Consider the following 22,464-nt stretch of genomic DNA (forward strand, 5'->3'; position numbering starts at 1 on the left):
ATTTTAACCTGTGTAAACTGAGAGACTGCAAAAGTTTGTTCTTATGGCCTTATGAATACATACAAAGCTTATAAAGCCCCAGGAACTGTAGCTTCAGGGTGTCAATAGCACAGCAACTCTGACAAGAAAAGGAAGGCTGAACTTCCGGTCCCAAGGAAACTGACCTGGTCTGGAAGGTGAGTGGAGGGAGGAGGGTGTCCAGATAAAAATTTGAAGAGAGAGCTGGGTGATGTAGCATATTTTCAGGTTTCATCTATGTTGTAACCTGAGTATTTTATTCCTTTGATGGCTGAATGATACTCAACTGTATGGATTTTCGGCATTTTGCTTATCCACGCATCAGTTTTTAGACATTTGGATTTTTACTGTTTGGCTATTACGAATAATGCGGCTATGAATTCTCTTGTACAAGTTGGTTTTTTTGTTTTGTTTTGTTTTGTTTTGTTTTGTTTTGTTTGAAACATGGTCTTTTTATTTCTCTTGCCCAAGAATAGAATTACTGGATTATGTATTTAGTTTTTGGGGGGATATTCCAGACTGTTTTCCACAGTGATTATACTATTTTGCATTCCCACCAGCAATAAAGAAGGGTTCAATTTTTCCACATCTTTACCAATACTTGTCATTATGTATCTTTTCTATTATAGTTATCTTATTGAGAGTAAATTGGTATCTCATCAATATTTTAATTTGCATGTCTCTTTAGCATCTTTTCATATAATTTATTATCCATTTGCATATCTGTTTTTGAGAAATGTCTATTCAAATTTTTTACCCATTTTTAATTGGGTAATTAAAATTTAATTTGTCTTTTTCTTATTAAGAGATCTTTATGTATTTTAGATATAAGTCCTTTACGAGTTCTGTTATTTGTAAATATCTTCTCCCGTTGTACGAGTTGTCTTTTCATTTTCTAAACAGCATCCTTTGAAGAACAAGGTTTTAATTGTGATGAAATTCAATCTTTTTGTCATTTGTATTTTTGATGTCGTATCTATGAAGGCTTTGCCTAATCCAAAGTCATAAAGATTTACTCCCATATTTTTTTCTAAAAGTTTTATAGTTTAACTCTTACACTTAGGTCTATGATCTAAGTTCATTTTTTTTGTGTGAGATAGGATTTCAGTCTTATTCTTTTGCATGTGTGTATCCTTTTGCCCCAGGACCATATTCTTTCCCTGTTGAATTGTTTTGACATTTCTGGGAAACCACTAAGGAGTTTTAATGAGGTAGGGGTGTGTGTGTGTGTGTATGTTTGAGAGAGAGAGAGACAGAGACAGACAGGAAGATAGGAAGGGGCAGGTGGTGGAGAATGACATGTTCTGAATATCTAAATGTTATCTAAGAAAAGATCACCTGGCAGCATTGAGCAGGTTGAAGAGGGCTGGAGGTGACAAAAAGTGCCTAAATCCAGAGGAGTAAATGTCTAGCTATTGCTGTAGAATGGAGGAGAAAGTGTTCAGCTAGGTGCTACTGAGTGTGGATAGAAGAGAGTGAATTTGTGAATAACTGGTGTTCTCTTCATGAAGGTTTTCTGTGCTTTCTCCCCAAGCTTGGATCACACATTAAACCTGAAAAGTTCCCTACATTTCTCCAGCCAACTACTGAAGTCTGGCAGGGGAGGTAAAACTCTCCGAAGGGATGGTGAAGGCTGCCTGGCTTCACTTGCCTATACCTGCAAATGCTGAGAAAGACAGAAAGTAAGGAAAGCTTCTGGAAGTGGCAATTATCTTGAAGGGACCGGAGAGGCCAGGAAATCTCCTACAGAGCCGAATTTAAATACATTCAGTCATTCCAAGTCCAGAACACTACAGCACCAATCAGAAAGCAGGAAGAGAAAGAAATGTGCGTCCTAAGTAAGGAAGAACTGTGTCAGGATTCTAAAGAACAGCAGTGACAAAGGGCTTTGAAATAACAACGGAAGCCAGTAGATGGTGATATTGAGGTCCCAGCCTCGGTGATCGTTTCTTTTCCTCCACAGTTTAAAACAAAGAAAACAGGCCTACATCCCACATATTAAAAATAATTAACTAGGAGAATTGAATCAAAGCATAATTGAAGTGTGGTTAAGAGTGAGTGAAGCAGTGACTAATTTAGGTTTTATTGCTTGCTCCCCCCCGCCTATATTAATGTTATTAAGTCCATATTGTTTCTGGGATCCATATATTTTTTGTAAGCACTTAAAAATTCTGGAGTCTAAAATTGAGTATTGAAGGCAGAAAAGAGCATGGGAAAACTTGACTACCTTGTGGAGAATAGGTGAAGTTCATCTTGTTCAAAAGGGGAATGGAATGTTGGGGTGATGCCTGAGGAATCAAAAAAGATCTCCCCTGCTCCAGAGAAGATTAGCACCTCCCCAGCCTCCACATCTCCCATTCTCACACGTTCCTCCTCATAACACTCACCACCACTCACTGCTTTGAGACCATTAGGAGCAATGGCATTACATTCTATTCCTGTTATGCCAGATGCGGAAAGCTCATGATTCAAGGTCATCACTCAGATCCTCATCTCTATAGGCTCTGGATACCCTAGTTTTGCTTCCATATACCACCCCTCTCCAATTTTTGAAATCCTTTACTGGATAATCTAGGACTCATAGTCAGCCATCAGCAAAATCCCCTATATTATCAATGTTGTCTTGGAATATTCTTACTACTTTCTTGGCTAACTGAAACCTGGCTCTCTAGAGTACATTTATTCACTCTTTCCCACACTTCTCAGATCTCCTGGCCTGGAGGTGGGGTTAATCGTCATCCCTGCACCTTCCCACTGATCCCCTCCCTTCAATTAAAATATAAAACTCTAGTATCTTTTCATCACTTTATTATACTACACCTCTCACTAGCCCCCCATATTCCAGTTATCTACCCATTGGCTCATCCCTGGCTATTCGTCTTCTTTCCCAGGTAGTGTCTGCTTCTGTCTGTCTGTCTCTCTCCCTTTCTCTCCCTCCATAAGTCTCAAGAATCTTATCAAGATTCTTGATAACTTCAATACTGATGTAAATGATCCTTGCTTATTCTGAACTTCAATTCTATTCATCACTTCTCCAAAAATGAACATGTCTTTCATCTTCATCCTTCCTCAGTCTCTCACTCCCATGGCGGTCCTGCATTTTAAGTCTCTCAACTTATTCAGGGTTATTCACACTGAGAGGTAAAGGACCAAGAGGAAGAATATGAGGCGAGGTAGAAGTATTTACCAAAAGTTTGCTAAGATGGAACAGACACCCTAGGTTTGTTTAATTCAAATCATAATTGGCATGGATATAGACAGTCAAAAAAAAGATGTTTAAAAAGGTTTCTCATTCATAAAACTGGCATACATAAAGAAAGGGTGGTGACCATCAGTAGGCTGTGATACCTGGCAATTAAAAAATTTTTAAAAATTGAAAAAAAAATTAGCTGAAATCTTTTGATGTTTGTTCTAGGGCTAACGTTTAAAACAATGATATTGAGGGCCATGAGGCTTTGAAAAAATGCAAGTGGGGTAGGGAAGAAAGTGTTCCAAATTTTTCTTCTTCCTGTTCTTTCAAAATCTCTCAAATTGAAGTGGTAAAGCCATCATTCATTTGGGCATTCTCAGGGATAAATGAAAATAACTCTTCAGATAATGTTAGGGGAGGGCTGAGATGAAGGGAATCAATGAGAAGATACTTTCTTCTATAAACTATGTTATACCTGCAAAATCACACCTTCCTTGTTCGATCTTCCTCTCAGATTCTCAGCTCTTAATCTACCCCCTGTGGTATTTCTCTCTCACATGAAGGTGTTCTTACATGAAAAAGGTCACATTCTCCTTTTGATGCTGAACGAGAACATGTTACTGTTGTGGAAAGAACATCAGGGAAGCTTTGCTTTCCACTTTTCAATTTTAATTCTTTACTAATAGCACGTATAAAATTTTTATTTAAAAATCTAATAAGATCAGATGAAAGTTTTTATCTTGAAATAGAGAAAAACATAATAATTTATCAAAATTCCAAGCATGCATGATCTTTGATCTAAGTGTTCTACTTTTAGGCATTTAACCTATAGAAATACAGTTCTCCCAGAGGTGCACTAAGTAGATTGAATATATTCCTGAATGGATTCCACCTTTTTTATAGTAGTGAAACGTGATGACAACAAAATGTCCATTAAAACACCAGTTAGTTATTTTGTTATACTTAGCTAATCTCAATAATCAAAACTCCTCTGAAGTAAGTTATTATCTTTCTTTTTTAAGAGAAGGACGTCAAGCCTTTACGAGATCAAATCTATTTCCCAGTGATAAACAGCTGGTATGTACTGAATGTGAGATTGAGTAATATTAAGAAAAAAGAGAAAAATAAACTGAACAATCATTGAATGCTTACTGTGTAATGGATAAATGATGTTGTATCATCCTCATCTTCTTTACAGATGAGTAGAACATGAAATTCATTGGGATTATGCAACCTCTCAAACTCATTGAATTAAGTAAGCAGTAGATCCAAGCTTTAAATCAGCATCTCCTGACACCTAGCAGTGGTCTCTTCTCTACCTGACACTGAATTTCAGGGCTGAGAAGAACTCACTCAAAGAAGAATAAATATTGAGCAGAAAAGTGAGGTCAAAGAAACTTTAAAATAAGAATTTTATGCGCATACAAACGTATTGCATATTTGCTTCGGGCAGGTTCTTATGCTTTGGAGTAACAGAGATAAAAATCCTTTCAAAATGAACTCTTTCCTCAAGGAATGCATTCTAGGCAGGATGTAAGGGAACAAACATGAAAAAAGATCTCTAATCAAACAAGAAGAAATATTCTCAGGGCCCAACAAATTAGTGATTTAGATGAAAAGAAGTGGAGAATCTTAAAAGATGGATTTTTCACTGTGGGCTGAGTACCGAAGTGGACAGAGTTGAGATGTGAGCTAGGTTTTTGAGGATGAGTTGTTCTTGGGCTAAAATTCGGGTTGAATTGCTCTTCTGAATCTCAGAGGACAACAGGCTAGGCTAATCTCTGGTGTTAATAATATAATGATTAGTGAGCAAGTTACCAAATTACACACTTACATTTCTTTAACATTTTATTAAAGAATATATAAATCTATGTCTATTAGATACAAGTAGGTATTTGACTTATTTTAATGATGACTATAATTTTTAATACAAAGCATATTTGGATGGAAAAGAGTACTCTATCACCATACAGTTATTTATATTTTAAGGACAGCTCTTGTCTAGGACAGGTAACAGTAGCCCAGGCTTATTTGATAAAATTTTTTGAAAGGCTTATGTTCATATTTAAGCTGGTGATAAATAGATGTGTCCACCTACATATGCTGCTGTGTGTTAGCATCTCTGAACCTGAGTATTTAAACATGTCTAATTATGGATGTGTGTAGAGGACAATAAAAAAATAAATATTATCCCAGGGGACTATGAAATTCTAGACATGATAGCTCTCAGGGGTTCCCATTGTGAGAAAGATGTTAAACTGGCAAATTTAAATGTCAAAATTATATACAAGTGATTAGGTACCGTATTAGGGAGAGAATGAAAGTGGGGGCTGAAAAAAGTCTTATTCAAATGGTAGATTCCAGGTAAGTTATCACATTGCTCCTAATTAGTTTTTCTTGAGATAATGGGGGATCAGAAGTTAATTTGAATAATATATGGAAGAAAGTGGGGTGGGTATTACTATGGATTTATAAAAAAGTTAATCAAAGGAGGATTTGAGTAGAATGTCTAAATAATTGGAACCTGGATGAAGATAGCACAGGGGTAACTGGAAGATGTAGAGATGGGGAGAAGGTGACTATTGAACAAGTAATAGTACAGAAAGGGATTAAGCTGAGGTCAAGTTGGGAGCATTTATTTAGATTCTTTGGCAAAATCTGAAAACATCTGCTTAGCCCCGTCCAAAATCTGCTTGGTCCTCACTCCATAAATAATGGGATTGAGCATAGGTAGGATGACCACATAGAGGTTAGCCAGGAGGATGTGGACATAGCGTGGAATGCATTTCCCACCAAACCTATAGGCAAAGACAGAAAAGAGGGCAGGGATGTAGAAGAGTAGGATGACACAGACGTGGGAGCCGCAAGTGCTCAGGGCCTTGGACCGGACACCTTGAGAAGGGAGGTGGAAGACAGCTCGGAGGATGTGAATGTAGGAAACAGCGATAAGGATGATGTCCAGGCCTGTGGAGAGCAGAGCAGCTGCCAACCTGTACCAGACATTAGTGGAGATATCAGAGCAGGACAGATGGGCAATGCCCATGTGCTCACAAAATATATGCGTGATGATGTTGATCCGACAGTAGTGCAGGCACTTGAGGAGAAAGACGGAAGGAAACATGATGATGAAGCTGCGGGTCAGGGTGGCAGTGGCGATCTTCCCAATGACTGTGCTGGTGAGGATGGTGGCATATCTCAAAGGGGAGCAGATGGCCACGTAGTGGTCAAAGGCCATTGCCAGTAGGACTGCAGAGTCAGCCACGAAGAGGAAGTGGATGAAGAACATCTGGGTGAGGCAGCCATCAAAGGAAATATGGCTGAAACCGAGCCAGAAGTTGGCCAGTGCTTTGGGCATGGTGGAAGTGGAGAGCAAGATGTCAGCACTGGCCAACATGGACAGGAATATGTACATGGGCTCGTGCAGGCTTGGCTGGGAGAGGATGACACAAATTAAAATGCCATTGCCTGTCATGGCAGCTACATACATGGTGCAGAAGGGGATGGAGAGCCAGATGTGGAGGTGCTCCAGCCCAGGGATGCCAATCAGGAGGCAGCCAGCCATGCAAGTATCAGAGTTGTTCACAGCAGCTGTGTTGCTAACAGATAAAAGGGCCATGATTTTCTACAGAGTCCTCGCCTGTGCCATAGGAGAAAAAGAGCTTCAGACTCCGTACATTGGCCGAGAGCCCATATGGCTTGCAGTCAGCCACGAGGTCAGCGCACGGTCACAGGGCTCTGCACGTGTGTGTATTCCATACAGGAAATCACAAGCAAGATCTGCACAAAGTGCACAGCTCTAGGCCCTGCCCACAGACAGGCTCTGTGTCCTTATTCAGAGACTCCTCGTGCAGCTATAAGATATTCAGGCACCTACAGGGCTCAGAAACATTGCCAGTGCCAGTAGAGAGCCACGGGTTTTGAGAAGAGCAGGGGTAGCTAGAAAATCAAAAACAATCTCTGTAATCTCTACGGGTATGTGAACTGGAATGAGGTCTGCAAAAGCCCCAGGCTCTGCACAGAAGGGCTGCAGTCTCGCCCCAAAGAGCAATTGCCCCTGCCTCGCAGACTATGTGGGAAGTTAGGGTTGGGGGCGGCGTGCCCTGCAGACCCGAGTCTCTCTTCTGCCAGTCACAGATGCTCTGACAATTACAGAGGCGGTGAAGGCAGCTGTGGCATTTAGAAATCACACTGGACAGTGTGAAAAATTCTGGTTCAGAGATCTTGGTCAGTGAGACTGTGAGATTTTGGACAAGCTACTGTCTTTTCTAAGAAACAATTGTTCAATCTTGAAAATGAGCATTAAGTGTTGTCCCGGAGGTGTGTCACGTTAAATTTTGTCTGTGGAAGCCTTATTAAACTGTGTGGTGCTTCTGGAGTCACCTCTGTGGCTCTGAAGTGTGGTGTCATCACCCAGAACATGAAGGAAGGTGTGGAGCAATTCTTCTCAGAGCGCCGTCCCCGGGCCAGCATCATCCACGTCACCAGGGGACTTGCAAGTTCTTGCACCACAGACTTTATGAATCAGAAACTCTGAGGTTGGAGCAGCAATCTCTATTTTAGCAAGATCACCCGGTGATACTAATTTATGCTGAAGTTTGTGAACAACTGATGCGAGGACTGATGTTTTTACTTTCTCCTCTATCTAGTCTAGATGGCGATCTCATAGGACCAGAAACTTCTCAAACCTGATAGTTTCTGCTGCATTGTCCATGAAAATGCTCGGGCTTCAACTAAAACTAAGTAGTGCTTTCCTCAACTCATGTGAAGTAAATGACACAATCATAGCAATAGACTTTACCACACGTTAGACCCCTTGACCCCTCCTAGATCCTGTTAAACTGTTCTCAGAAAGGCGATGAAACCTTTACCGCCGCCCAGATCCCTGTTCCTGCCTCTCAGTTGAACTTCCTTCCTACCTGAGACTTCGGGACTGTCAGGAGCCAACTCCTCACTTTATTATTCCACTCCTGTAAATTTATCTTTTATCTCTGCAAGCATTTCTCCACTCAGAGAAAGTAATGTCGATGCCACGCCTGCATTTTGATGTCTCCTCCCTTAGAGCTGTGGTACATTTCACTTTACCTAGGCACAGGAAAGCTCGTGAAGTCATTTATTTATTTAGAGAGTAAAAGACAATATAAATCAATTATTTTTTATCCTAGTCACAAACAACTATAAATTCAAGTGAAAATTTCTTTTTAGATTTAACTCAAATTTTCAAAGCCTCTGCATTAAGATTTACAAAATATTGCCAGAAGAGATTTTTTTAAAACATAAATAAATGGAGACGTATATCATGTACCAGATCAGAAGACTCAATGGCTTGTTAAAATATAAATTTTCTCAAAATAAATATGTAGTTTTTAATTTAATTTAATTTCTCCAGCTTTATTGAGGTATAGTTGACAAATAAAAACTGTATATATTTTAGGTATACAATGTGATAATATAATATATGTATACGCTGTGAAATGATTACCACAATCAAGTTAACATACTCATTACACTATTGCCATTTTATTTTTGTGGGCTTATCTTAAATTACTTTTAAAAATAAGCTGGATATACACACACCATACCAAAAAACACACAAGAACACAAATATACATATATACATATTTGCATATATGTGTATGTCTATAAGTGTGCACATGTGTGTAAGTATTTATGTATGTATGTACATCTCCAAGAATAATTTGCCCACCTATTCTCTGAATCCACTTTCTTTCCTACCTCCTCAAGGACTTTGTTCCATCAATTATCTCTTCTTTTCTTTATCATCTGTTACTCCTGATTTCTTGAGTATTTACATTTATGAACATTCAAATACTTTTAACCTTGAAAGTAAACAAAAATTTAACTACTATAATAAAAAATAGCTTATTCACCCAGCTTGTCTCACTTTTTGTTCTATCTTCTTTCCTCCAAAATCATACCTTTCATTAGCTACTCATTTTGGCTTTGATTTCTTTGCCCTCCACTGGTTCTTCTCTTGCCCCTGAACTTCCATCCTAGTCCTCACGAAGGGCTCCTCTGTCCTTACAGGCTGGACCCCTGCTGGTGTTTCCTACTGGTGTCTCTATGCTCCCCTCACTCTTCATGCTACCTGGCCAAGCTGCTCACCAGCCTTGGCTTCATTTAGGCTGCATGTACTAAGACCTCCCAAATCTACAGTTGCCATTTATTTTGCTTTTCAGACTCCAGATCTGCTTATCCGAAGACCTCCCCACTGGTCTCCTAGCCTGCAGTCCTTTCAGTATCTATTTTATTTCCAAAAAATCATTTCAAGCACATTACGTACTTGATTACAGATAATTTCCCATTGCTTAATAGATTCATATACACATGTTCCATGCTTTCTCTACTGATACTGGTCAAGATGCACATCTCCAAACCTGCTCTTCTTTCTCTGTGGTCTTTTGTGCATTCCACTTCCTCTGTCTCCACCCTCCTCATTAATCTAGCTAGTCTATATTTCTCATTCAGGAAGACTTTTCTCATTTTCCAAGGCTGGGTTATGCATGTCCTCTGTGCTCCTATATTCCCCTGCACTTATCTATTTCTTTTTCAAGCACTTATCACACTGAAATATTACCATCTCTGATATATCATGCAGGACACATACAAATACCATAAAAATCAGGGGTTTATAATCACAGATCTTCTGTCCTCACATTATTTTCTTGTCTGTAGTCTGTGTCATTCATTGTGTTTATTCTTCCCACAGTATCACTCAACACACTCATCACTACATGCTCCCACTTTTGTCAGTCACATCAGCACCTGCACAAAATTTTCTTCTCCAGTTTCAGTTCTCCATCTAAATAATCAACTTCCAAGGCAGGCTTTGTTCACAGTTTCTTCCTATCATTTATTCATGTGACTTCTGCTTTCATTCCAATTTAGGCATCCATTGATGTTGACTCACCCCCAAACTAGGGAGCAAGTCCAAGTACTCTGCTTAAAGTTATCTGTCTGATAGTCTACTTTTTCAGAACTTCTACTTTTTAAATGCCCAATTTTCTTGCCCACTGATTCCTGCTTCTGTCATCTTTGGAAAAATTACCAGAAAAAAAGTGTCTCTTCTATAATGAATTCCTTTTTCTACCTGTTTTTGAATCCTTTACCTGACTGCTCTGCCCAGGAACTTTGTCCTTTTAAAGTGGTCCACCAAATGCAGTAGAATAACTTTTCTTGCCTTTGCTCCTTAATGTCTAAGGGCAGAACATCGTGTTTACGATTCTTGCATCCTCCTTAGGAGTCAAGGATCACTTACTCATTAATCTCTCCATCCTCACCTGGACAATGACCCTCCAAACTTCTCCCTTTTGACTTCCCAGGAAAACACAATTCACTCTAGCTACCCTGGACAAATTTTTCTTTCAGCCCTCCACTCCTTGAACATTGCTACAGAGCTTTCCACTTACCTGGTTCCCATTCTCCATCCATCTTGCCATATTAATAACCTCCTCTCAATCCTGAAGTATCTGACCCAGACTTACCTCCCCAATGCCACCTTCTCGGACTCACAGTTTCTCAATTCAACATTTCATACACAGCTGAGGCTTCCTTAATATACAGAACTGAATCTTGGGTCTTGCTTCATATGGTGTTTACTTCCTCTTCTCCTTTGGGAGCAAAAATTCTCCTCCCTTTGTGTTCTTCCCTTCCTCATTCATACTGTAGTGTGTGTCAGTTCTTCATTTCTTTGTGTGCTAAATAATATTTTAATGAATTGATGTAACATATTGTGTACCTCCATTTGCCCATCAGTGGACATTTGGGCTATTTCCGTCTTTGGGCTATTATGAATAATGCTGTTGTAAACATGTGTACGTCATGGCGATTTCTTCCGAGCACTTCTGGAACTTGAGAATCACCTGTGGTAACATGAAGGCAGACGTGGCAGCTTCTTCATTCTGATATTTTTTACGGTTTGACCTCAGATACAGTAGTTTCTTCACTGAAATATTATTCTAACAGTCCGGCTCCCTTTTTTTGGAAACTGTTCTTTCAACTCTTTCAAGTGTATTTAAAATTAGTATCAAATTATTCTCCAGGATTTCTGTATCAATAGACAGTCATACAAGTCTGTGTGTACCTTGTATAAGACTATTCTTTGCCCCATAGTTAAATGCTATTCATTCAATTTTATATATATATATATATATTTATTTATTTATTTATTGAGAACTTGCTGAGGATAACCAAACAGAGAAAGCCATTGCTCTCGTGGAACTTACATTCTAGAGAAGAGAGATAGATACTAATAAGTAATAGACAAATGAATCATCACATGACAGGTTGTGATAAGTGTTATGAAGGAAAATAAAGATAATGAGGTTGAGAATAATGGGGGCAGCGAGTTGGTGCTATTTTAGATTGGGTCATCAGGGTGATATTTAATCAGAGACTTGAATAAATTGAAGGAAGCAAACATTCAGAGTTCTGGTTGAAGATCATCCCTAGTAGAGACAAAATTAATTGCCTCGAACCTAGAGACATGGGCTTGCTTGGAGTATCTGAGGACTAGGAAGTGGCATACTGTGGCTGGAGAATCAGTAGGGGTGAGCAGTTGGGTGGGAAGAGGCCAAACCATGCCGAGTTTTGTAAGTCATGCAATATAGATTGTAAATTTTATTCTTAGTGAGCTAGAAAAACATAGTAAGAGGTTTTGTTTTGTTTTGTTTTTAAAGCTTTTTATTTTGAAATAATTATACATTCACAGAAGTTTACAAGAAGTGTGCTGGGAATTCCCAAGCCTTCTATTCCAGCCTTTCCTTTAAGTTAACCTCTTAACAACTATACTACAGAATCAAGCCCAAGAGATTGATCGGCACAATCTATAGAGCTCATTCCAGTTCCATCATTTATACATGCATTCATTTGTGTGTGTGTGTGTGTGTGTGTGTGTGTATGTGTGTGTGTGTCTGTGCGCAGCTCTGTACAGTTTTATCACATGTGTAGCCTATCATAACACCACGAAAATCATGATATTCAGCTGTTACAGGACCACAAGCTTCATCTCCTTTAGCCACAACCATCCCCTCCCTCTTCCCTAACCCTTGGTAACCACTAAACTATTCTCCATTTCTATAATTAGGTTATTTTACCAATGTTTCACAAATTTAATTATGCAGTATGTTTTTTTTTAGGGGGGGATAGCTTTTTCACTCAGCAGAATTTCTTTGAGGTTTATCTAAATTGTTGAGTGTATTAATAATTTGTTTCTATTTATTGCTGAGTAGTATTCCACTATGAAACTGAACCACAATATTTAACCGTTCACCCTTTGAAAGACATTTGTATAGTCTTCAGTTTTTGGCTATTATAAGTAAAGCTTTATGAATATCCAGGTACAAGTTTATTCATGAAAATATCTTTTATTTCTCTGGGATAAATGCCCAAAGTTCCTGGGTCATATGGTAAGTTCATTTTTAGTTTTAAAAAGAACTGCCAGGCAATTTTCCATAGTGGTTGTTGGGAAAAAAATGGAACTGAGAAATTATATGTTATGACCTATATGTTTAGAAATATTACTGGCTTTTACATGGAAAGTAAACTGAAGAGACACCATTTAAGAAGATATTACAATATAGACAGAGATTATGGCCAGGTGGACTAAAGAGGGAAAGTTAGAGTTCTTGGAAATTGTCAGATTTTGAATGCATTTTGATAGTAGAACAGAATTTAATGATGACCGCACATGTGATATAAGAGAAAAAATCAAGGATGATTACGAGGTTATTGGTCTGAGCAACTGGAATAATGGAGTCGCCACGGTGATAGAGATGATTTAAGGACAGGAAGGAAGAGTCTGATATCGGGCATGTCAGCCTGAAATGCTTATCAGGAATCCAGGTGGCCATGCTGAGAAAGCAGCTGGATCGGGGAATCTGGAGGATACATTTAGGAGTTAAACACGAATAAATGTCACTTAATGTGCACACACTGTGTCAGGTCATCTCTCTGGAGAAAAATGAGGAAGAGAAGAGGAGACAGTTGGAGACTGAGTACTGGGATAATTCAAAATTTAGAAAAAGGAAAGAGACAGAGGACCTAGAAAAGGGGACAGTACAGAGCAGCCAGTGCAGTAGAAGAGGGGATAGGAGAAAACAGAAAAACCCAGACACGAAGAGAGAAAAATCAAAGTAGGTGAGAGTGTTTACAATTGTCTAATGTTGCTCATTTGTTGAATAAAGTAAAGATGAAGAATTGCTCATGAGATGAGGTATTATGGAGGTCACTGGGCACAAGGCAGAAGGCAGTTCCAGGGGATGGTAGAGACTGAGAGTGTTTGGAGAGAATGGGGAGAGAGAAGTGGAAACTGTAATGAAGGAAATATTTTTCTCATATTTTACAGATTATTGCAAGAGAAGAGAGAGATGCCAGTGATTTTCAAAACATTAATTTGCAACCTGTTACTGAAATAAACTCTTATATTAGCCATTTCTAGCACAGAAAACTTACAAAGATAGTACAGAAAGCCCTGTAATTAATAATAAGATATTATTACAAATCTTACATTATGACACATTTGTTATAATCAATGAGCCAATATTGGTACATTATTATTAATTAAGGTAGAGATATATTAACTCAAGTCCATTTCTGATATACTGTGTAACAGAAAGATTTATTCCTGTTTACACTGTATTTGCAGTACAAATAGTGATGTATAATTCTTGAAGATTATTTATACAGACAAGTAACCTTACAGTTCTTTGGTATAATAGATAATATAATGTATGTATCCATGTATATCCTTTATTACATATAACAGCTAATAATAATGAACGCCTTTGGGGCATTTAGTGTATGTCTTACAGATTCAGGAAATAACTCATGCTTATTAGGAAGAGCTGTAACTTAGACTTATTTTGATACAGCTTTCTAGAATGGCATGCATCTGCCACATTTTCAACAGCCACTTTATAATTAAATGTATTTGTTCCAAAGAATTATAATCTTGCTGGTTTGATTAAGAGACCAGTCAGTAGTAAAGACAGTTTCTGTTTCTGTGACTCATTGTTTCTTAGGGACATCTTGTTTTACTTGGTTTTGTGCTCAGACTATGATATATTTATTCTATATTCTCAAATTGTCTCCGTTAGGAACTGTGAGGAGTCTGGAATTTTATTCTATTTGCAAGCTACCAAGTTAGCCTGCCACAGTTTCATGAGGCTAGTAGAAGACACAAAACTCCTGGGTCAGAGACAGGACACTTCAGTGCACACAGCAGTGGCAGATTTCCCTAGATTTAACCTACTGTTCTTTTTTTGTTCCAAAGTCCCATCCAGGAAACCTCATTACATTTAGTTGTCATGTTTCCTGAGGCTCCTTTTGGAAGCAACAGTTTCGTTTTTAAATGTTTTCCATCTCTTACTATTTTACTTTAATTTTTAAAAATTAATTCTTTGTGTATGTTATGTGTTTTTATTGGAAAATGTTTAATTTATTCTTCTATGTTGTTGAAATGGATGGGGTTGATGTCACTGTGTTCCCAATTTGATTTTTTTTGCCAGAGAATCAACTCTGACTTTTGAAACGAGAGAAAGACAGTTTCATGTGAGAAGCTGAGAGACCTGCAAGAACTCACTCACACAGACAGAATCAAAAGAATAAATGTAATTTTTAGGGAGGCAGAAGTTTATTTTACCCATTTTTATGTGCCGCAATTGATCTACCAAGCTAGTCAGCATGCAGCCACCTTTAATATCTTGTTCTGTGTTCTCTTCTGATATTCTAGACTTAATAATTATATCTGAATTAGTAAAATGCAAAGAATAGTTAGCACCACAAAATTACAGTGTATCTTCAGCTCTTTCTCCAATGTAAAGCTGCATCTGCATTATAAATCCATTACACTGTTATAAAAGACAATTCAAGTAAGAAATGTCTCTGTAAGACACTGAGATCTATGGTAGTTTTTTGTTGTTGTTGTTTTGTTTTGTTTTTTTTTGTGGCAATGTATTAACAGCATCAATAAAATGAAAGAATAGTATTGGAAGTGAGAAAAAATGTGTCAAGTATAACTTCTAGGTTTCTACCATTAGCAGCTGGATGATCACTTTGAATTCAACAAATTCTAATGATACATCTCCAGCCACTCGGTAGGAGTTAAATAGTCAGTGATGTAAGGGAGTAGTTTATGTAAAAGTTTAACTCATCTATCTTGCTCAGAAGTTGCTGAGTTTTTTTCATCCAAAAAGTATTTCAATGCAGTTACAAGTAGAGCCCAGAAAGCCTCATTCAGTGAAATAAAAGGTGATATAACAATCCAGGAAAACTCTCACTTGATGGAGGAGTTGGGGCTGAGGAACTGAATGCACCAGAATTTGGAGGACATGGAAAGACTGGTATTCACATCTGTCCTACAACCCTATCATCTGGAACTCACTAGCATCCCTAATCAATCAGCTGTCTTGTCTCCAAACATTCACATAAATCATCTTCTGGGACCCAGAATTCTAAATATCATCATCACACCATTCTTCTGAGTCAGAGCCTGGTGCCTACCTCCTTAATTCATTTATTCTTTCAAAAAGTGTTAATTGACTAGTCTATACAGGTCATACCTTGAAGAATCCTGGCACTTTCCGGTTTCTTACCTCTGTCTAAAACCCTGAATCATATCCTATGGGTATATGCTGTCATTTCTAGGCTAGGAAAATGTTAATGTAAACAATTAGGTACTAATAATATTGTCTGGGGACTGGAGTTCCTGGAATTCCCCCAGGTTTTTAGAGTCCTCATTTTTTTCAGAGTTCCCACCACCCCCTGAGAAAACCAACAGATAAAATGTTATGTCGTCCAGGTGTGTCTGTCTTTCCTGGCTGGAATTAAATTTCTTTCTCCCTATGCCTCACCTTCCTTTCTGTCTTCGTATATGTCCTCCTCAATTGTGTTATGTTCTATCCTGCATCTTTGTGTTCTCATCCTTGGAGCTATCCTCTACAAGCTCTCTACTGGCTTTCTAACCCAGCACTAACCTCAAAATCAGGTGTCTGTGAGTATCATCTGAGTGTGGTAATGGTGGCGATGGTGGTACAAGTTTGGGGAGGCAGAATGGGAAAGATCCAGGTAGCGTAAAGGGTCCTGTGATAGGCAGAATAGTGAATGGTCCCTCAAACACATGCACATTCTAATCCCTGGAACCTGGGCATATGTTATAAGTCAAAGAAGATTTATGGTTGATAATCAGCTGACTTTAAATTAGGGGGATTATAGTGGATTATCTCAATCATTTATGAAGGATAGCTACGTACCTAGGAAGGAGAGTCTAAGAGAATAAGTAGGAGAATAATGCAAAGCTCAATATAACTATCTGATAGCTTCTTGGTATAACAATTAAGAACCGTGATTGTACAGAGGAGTAGACTGTGTGGTTCAGCTATACTAAAGAACATTTCTTGTAGACATTAGCACTTGTAGGGATCAGGAGTAATAAGTAGAATTTCGACATGTTGAAAGAAGACAAGGTTGCATTTCTGGAAAATACAGCAGTATACTCAATGAAAGGTAGGAGTGATGGAGAAATATAGAGAGGCCTATATAGATGCTTTTTAGGGAGCAGTGTAAGACGCAGTCACATAGGGAGATCTAATGTATTAAGGAAAGCACCGACTGCCAAACTTATGTATTCTGTAGTCACGATGAGTGTGATTATGCACTTTTAAACAAGGTTGCCAATGTCTTGATAACATCATGTTTTCGAGAGAGCAATATGGCAGCAAAAGATGAAGAAAAGACTTTCAAAACTATGGAAGAACGGAAATTCTTATTCTATGGTTCCAATTAGTGATTAAGATGAATTGAGTAGGTGAGGATGTGGAGAAAAAAGGGAATAAGTGATCAAACAGAGATTTCAGACAAGGATCCTATGAGCTGGCAGATAAGATATAGAGACTGAAGAAGAAAAAAAAGTCACAGTGAACCCTCAGATTCCTGTTCCAGAAGTGGGAGAATGATGCAATCATAAAGTAGGGTAGCTGGTCAGGAGGTTAGCAGGTGTAAGAAGATACTGAGTCTTGGATAATGATGTGCTAGTTGACCGAATATTTAGATGAAGATTTTCCTCCAGATATTGAAGAAGCAGGGGCAAGTAGGCAGTAGTAGATTAACTCAACAGAGTCCTAATGATACATTGGTTTTATTTTTATTTTTTTATATTTTGGTTGGGGGAGGTAATTAGATTTTATTTATTTATTTTTCAGAGGAGGTAGTGGGGATTGAACCCAGCACCTTGTGCATGCTAGGCATGTGCTCTGCCACTTGAGCTATACCCTCCTCTGATACATTAGTTTTAAAACAATGCAGATTTGCTAATTTGCACATGGTTCCTGTTATTTCTTTGAATGGATACCTCAGTGAAGATATTACTGAGACTCATGGTGTAGGATAGATAGTCAATATTTACATCTTTGAGAAATCTCAGACTGAGTTACTTGGTAAGGGCAGGACAATCTTGAAATTTTAACTGACAACCAAGGGCCAATATGCTCGTAGGTCATGAATCTGTTGGGACTTGGTCCTAATATAGTAATAATACAGTTATGGTGATATCCATAGATGGGGAATAATTGGTTTAATTGAGGTCTCTTGGCAGCTTTTGGAAAATGCTGTAGTGGTTGTGACAAGAGGTAGGTCACATTTTCCCTAGTTTTTGTTAGGTGATCGTGATAGAATGGGAGGATCCTAGTTACGGAAAACACTGAAAGGGAATTCATGGGCTGTCTGTCCCTGGAGTCAGCTGTGATATTTTGTCCTCAAGGAATGACAATCAACATGTTGGTCACGTTGAATTCAACAAATTTTAATCCAGACCCCTTCATTTTGGTGGGCATCCCGGGGCTGGAGCAGTTCCATATCTGGATTGGGATTCCTTTCTTCGCTGTCTACCTTGTGGCCCTGGCAGGTAACGGCATCCTTCTCTACCTCATCACTGTGGACCACAGCCTCCATGAGCCCATGTTCTTCTTCCTCTCGATGTTGGCCTCTGCAGACCTCATATTATCTACCACATGTGTTCCCAAAACACTTGGCATATTCTGGTTGAAAGCTCAAGAAATCACATTTGCTGGGTGCCTCACTCAGTTGTTCTTTCTCCACTTCAGCTTCTCTCTGGACTCAGCCATCTTGTTGGGCATGGCATTTGATCGTTACATGGCCATTTGCTCCCCTTTGAGATACACCAGCGTCTTGACACCATCGACAGTTGTCAAGATCATGGTGGGCATTGTTGGTCGGAGCTTTAGTGTCATTTTGCCAGTCGTGTTCCTGGTGAAGCATTTGCCTTTCTGCGGGACACGTATCATCCCTCACACATACTGTGAGCATATAGGGGTGGCCCGACTCGCTTGTGCTGATATCTCTATCAATATCTGGTATGGCTTTGCCGTGCCTGTAATGACTGTTATCTCAGACCTGATCTTCATTGGCATCTCCTACACTCTTATCCTTCATGCTGTTTTCCATCTTCCGTCCAGAGATGCCCGTCAGAAAGCCCTCAGCACCTGTGGTTCTCATGTCAGTGTCATCCTCATAGTCTACACACCAGCCATGTTCTCTGTCCTTGCTCATCGCTTTGGCCACAGTATCTCTCATACCTTTCACATCATGTTTGCCAACCTCTATGTAGCCATCCCTCCCGCCCTCAATCCCATCATTTATGGTGTCAAAACAAAGCAGATCAGAGACAAGGTCATCTTTCTATTCTTTCCTAAAGATATGCAGTGACCTGGGGATAAGAACATGGGTGAGGAGAAAAATTGTGGGAAGTCAAGTAATCACATTGATTCAACAGAATTTCTTTTGTAAATAAGTAGCAGGAAGCCTCAATAATGGATCCAATTCCTATGAATTTCAAGGCCTCAATTCTGTTGGAGAAAATTATTGGTAAAATTAGAGGGAGAAAGGTAAGGATTCCAGCACCAAGAAAGTGATAGGCATCAGATGGAAGGCTCCTAATTTTCTACAATAAAAATGTCAAAGCACAACATTTTTACTCTTTCTTTGATCCTTTTATCCTGGTTCAGTTTCCTCTTTTTAAAATAAAAGAAAAGATCGTACTTAATTTATAGGCTGATTGTGAGATTAAATTTGTTTAACACAAAGTAAGCTCATAAGTTCAATAACCATCTGGATGAGAAAAACTTCCAAGTCTAAAGAACAGGCTCTACTTTCTACAGAATTAATTAGGGATGGCCCAGACTGTATGGATCCCTTATTTCAAAGGTAAACAGGTTCTTAAAAATCCACGTATTTGCAGACGTAAATTACTATTTGCATTTGAGATAATGTTTTCTCTGGCTAGCATGTTTCTATTCCCATGATGTTCCTTGAAAACACCTATTTTTCCTTCAAAACTCAGCTGTGATGTAAGAGTCGTGACTAGCTTGCCCTGTCCCCAGATGATGTCAGTAACCTCCCCTGTGTCCTCATGGCCCCTTGTGTTTCGTAAGGACAGATCTCTTGTCACTCTGTACTGGAATTGCCTGCTTCCTGATGTGTTTTCCCACACTAATCTGCGACATCCTTGAAGGCAGTGAACATGTCTTAGCCACATCTGCAGCCACAGCACCTGTTACGCAGTAAAGTAAAATCGGATTAAAAAATGGGTTTTCATGTAATCCCAAACAATGTGCAAAGTACCGTTCACACAACATCCCAATCAATCCTCAAACCTTGTGTGATGGGTAAGAACTCCATGAACACACGAGGAAACTGAAGCTTGGATGATTTGATAAATTTCTCAATTCCATCCAAAGGTGGAGTTGGTAAATTGCAGCCAGCAGTCGGTGTTTGGCCTCAAGCCTTTTCCCCTTGATCCCCCTTATGTGCTTCCTGTAGATGCCTTAACAAATGTAGGTTGGATGAATACACAAATGAATGAATGGTAAACTAGGGCAAGGAATATGCTGTTAAGCTGAATATCATCTTTCAACATAATTCCTTGGAAAGTCTATTTACTTACTAAAAAAGGCTTTTGTTGCTGGTAACATTTTTAAGTATATGAACCACAAACAAACAAACAAAATACTACCTGTTCCTAAGGTGCTTGTATTCACATCTTCTTCCTTCTTGCCTAAGGGCTTTTACACATTCTTTTCTTTGTGACTGGAATCTCTCTCTCTCTCTCTCTTTTTTTTTTTAAGCCTGCTGGAGAGAATGTAGCATAATGTGAAGCAGAGTTAGCAATTCTTTACTTCACAGCTGAACAATTTGGATTGACTTTCTATGCATCATTTGTCGTATCTGCAATATAGAAAAAATAAGGATATTATCAATTTGGAAGGAAGTAAGGACTAAATCCAATAATGCTTCTGAAGGGTTTGGCTCTGTAATTGACAGATAGCAAGAGCCCAAGAAACATTTCTATTTGATTAGCTTTTAGTTAGAATTATCTTCATCTTTCAAATATTTTCCTCAAGGAATCTTTTCCTGTCATCCCCAGGCCTGATCAGATACCTTTGTCATTTACTCTTAGAACACTCTACAGATTTTCATAACAGTTATCAAAGGTAGTGATTATTTTTGCACTTATAGTCTGTTGAATATTTGAATAATGCATGCCTTCCTCAAAGGATTGAATATTCCACGAGGAAAGGCATTATGTCTGATTCACTTTTCACTATATTACTGGTGTCTGTCTTGGTGTTTTGTTCCTACTGAGTGTTCAGTGTATCTGTATTGAATGATTCAAGTCCTGCATGCATGAATGCATGGTAGGTTGCCAGTCTACCTCAGCAATTTTGTTTCTCAGAACTTCACTAAATGTGCACATGGCTCTACTAAATGACACACATTTCCCAAACACATCATATCCTCTGATACCACTAAGCCTTTGCACATGCTGGTCTCTTGGCTCAAAATACTTTTCTGTGTTTTCCTTGAATCTTTATTCATCCTCAAGACTCATAGTAAGTGAACCTAGTCCTCAAGATGGTCTCTGATCCCTAGGCTGTGGTATTAATACCCCTGCACTCAGTTTCCATGGACATCTTTGGATTACCTATGATTCTCATTCTGTATTGAAATTTTGTTCTACAAGTCTATTGACCTTAGAAATTTATGTCCGCAAGTAAATAGACTGTTATTTATCTCTGAATATTCAGGGTCCAGTCTGATGCCTAGTTTCCTGGGCCTGACATATTATTCCTAGTTTTAGTAAATATTTGTTGTGAAAAAGAAGTGATCTTGAAGTCCTTTTATAGCTATTCATAGTGCTTCCCATATTTCACACATACAGGATAGGGGACCTTTTCTGCTGAAGTAAGTTTCAAAGGGGGTTATTCAAATAGAATTATAGCGGATTGTCTTTAAGAAGCCTAAATGGCCAAGAACTGTATACCCTGCCTTGACCTTCACTTCCTTATCCATGGGTAGGGCTATGTAATGATAACCTGCATTCCTCTTCATATTAGTTATCTATGCTGTGTAACAAATTGCCTCTAAAGTTAGCAGTTCAAACAAACAAAAGCAATCATTTATTATCTAAAACAGTTTCTGCCTGACAGGAACTCAGGAGTGGCTACCTAGGTGGTTCTGTCTTGGGTCTCTCACTAGGTTGCAGTCAAGGTGTTGCTGAGGTCACAAGCTTCAGAAGGGCTGGTGGGAGCTGCAGGGTCTACTTCCAAGGTGGTCACTTATGTAGTGCTGTTCGTTGGTGAGAGGCTTCAATCCCTCCTCACACAAGCTGCTTGTTCTCATGTCGTGGAGGCCAACTGCTTCCCGATGGGGCAATTCAAGAGAAACAGCAAGGAGGAAGCTTCGATGCCTCTTATGGGCTGGTCTCAGAAGGGACACCCTGCTACACACACCACATGCTCTTTGTTAGAGGTGAATCACTAAGTCCAGCCCGTATGTACGAAAGGGGAGGGGAATTAAGCTCTACCTCTTGAAGATAACAGTATCACAAAATTTGTGAACACTTTGTAAAACCACCATGCTTCATTGTTAATAATCACCCAGGTTCTTTATCTTTCTGATGTGTTAGGGTATCAGCATTAAAATGCCCTGGGCTCTACATATGAACCACAGTGCTTATACTATATTTGTCACCATTGATTCTAATCAGAACAACAATTGTTTCCTCAAAAATTGTATCTGAATACATAAAGCATTTATAGAAAACATGAATAAACCCCTCCCCAAAGACAAAAGTAAATTGAGGGCAGCTATTAGAGTCCACAATTCCTTATTTTCTTCTCTACTAATCATGCTTGTCATGGGATATAGGCTTTTCTGAAAACTAG

At 38.8% G+C, this 22,464-nt stretch overlaps 2 protein-coding genes across 2 annotated transcripts; one reads left to right on the plus strand and one right to left on the minus strand.

Moving 5' to 3' along the window:
- Positions 1-5,843: 5,843 nt before the first annotated feature.
- On the minus strand, positions 5,844-6,854 carry OR52B6 (olfactory receptor family 52 subfamily B member 6). The gene is given in 1 exon segment (XM_010945994.2): positions 5,844-6,854. A coding segment is annotated over 1 exon segment (1,011 nt).
- An 11,141-nt stretch (positions 6,855-17,995) lies between these two features.
- On the plus strand, positions 17,996-18,946 carry LOC105061860 (olfactory receptor 52H1-like). The gene has a single exon (XM_010945995.2). The coding sequence runs from the start codon at positions 17,996-17,998 to the stop codon at positions 18,944-18,946; it is 951 nt and encodes a 316-aa protein (XP_010944297.1).
- The last annotated feature ends 3,518 nt before the right edge of the window (positions 18,947-22,464 follow it).

This window comes from Camelus bactrianus, chromosome 10 (genome assembly GCF_048773025.1).
Source record: "Camelus bactrianus isolate YW-2024 breed Bactrian camel chromosome 10, ASM4877302v1, whole genome shotgun sequence".
In the NCBI taxonomy this organism is placed as follows: Eukaryota; Metazoa; Chordata; class Mammalia; order Artiodactyla; family Camelidae; genus Camelus; species Camelus bactrianus.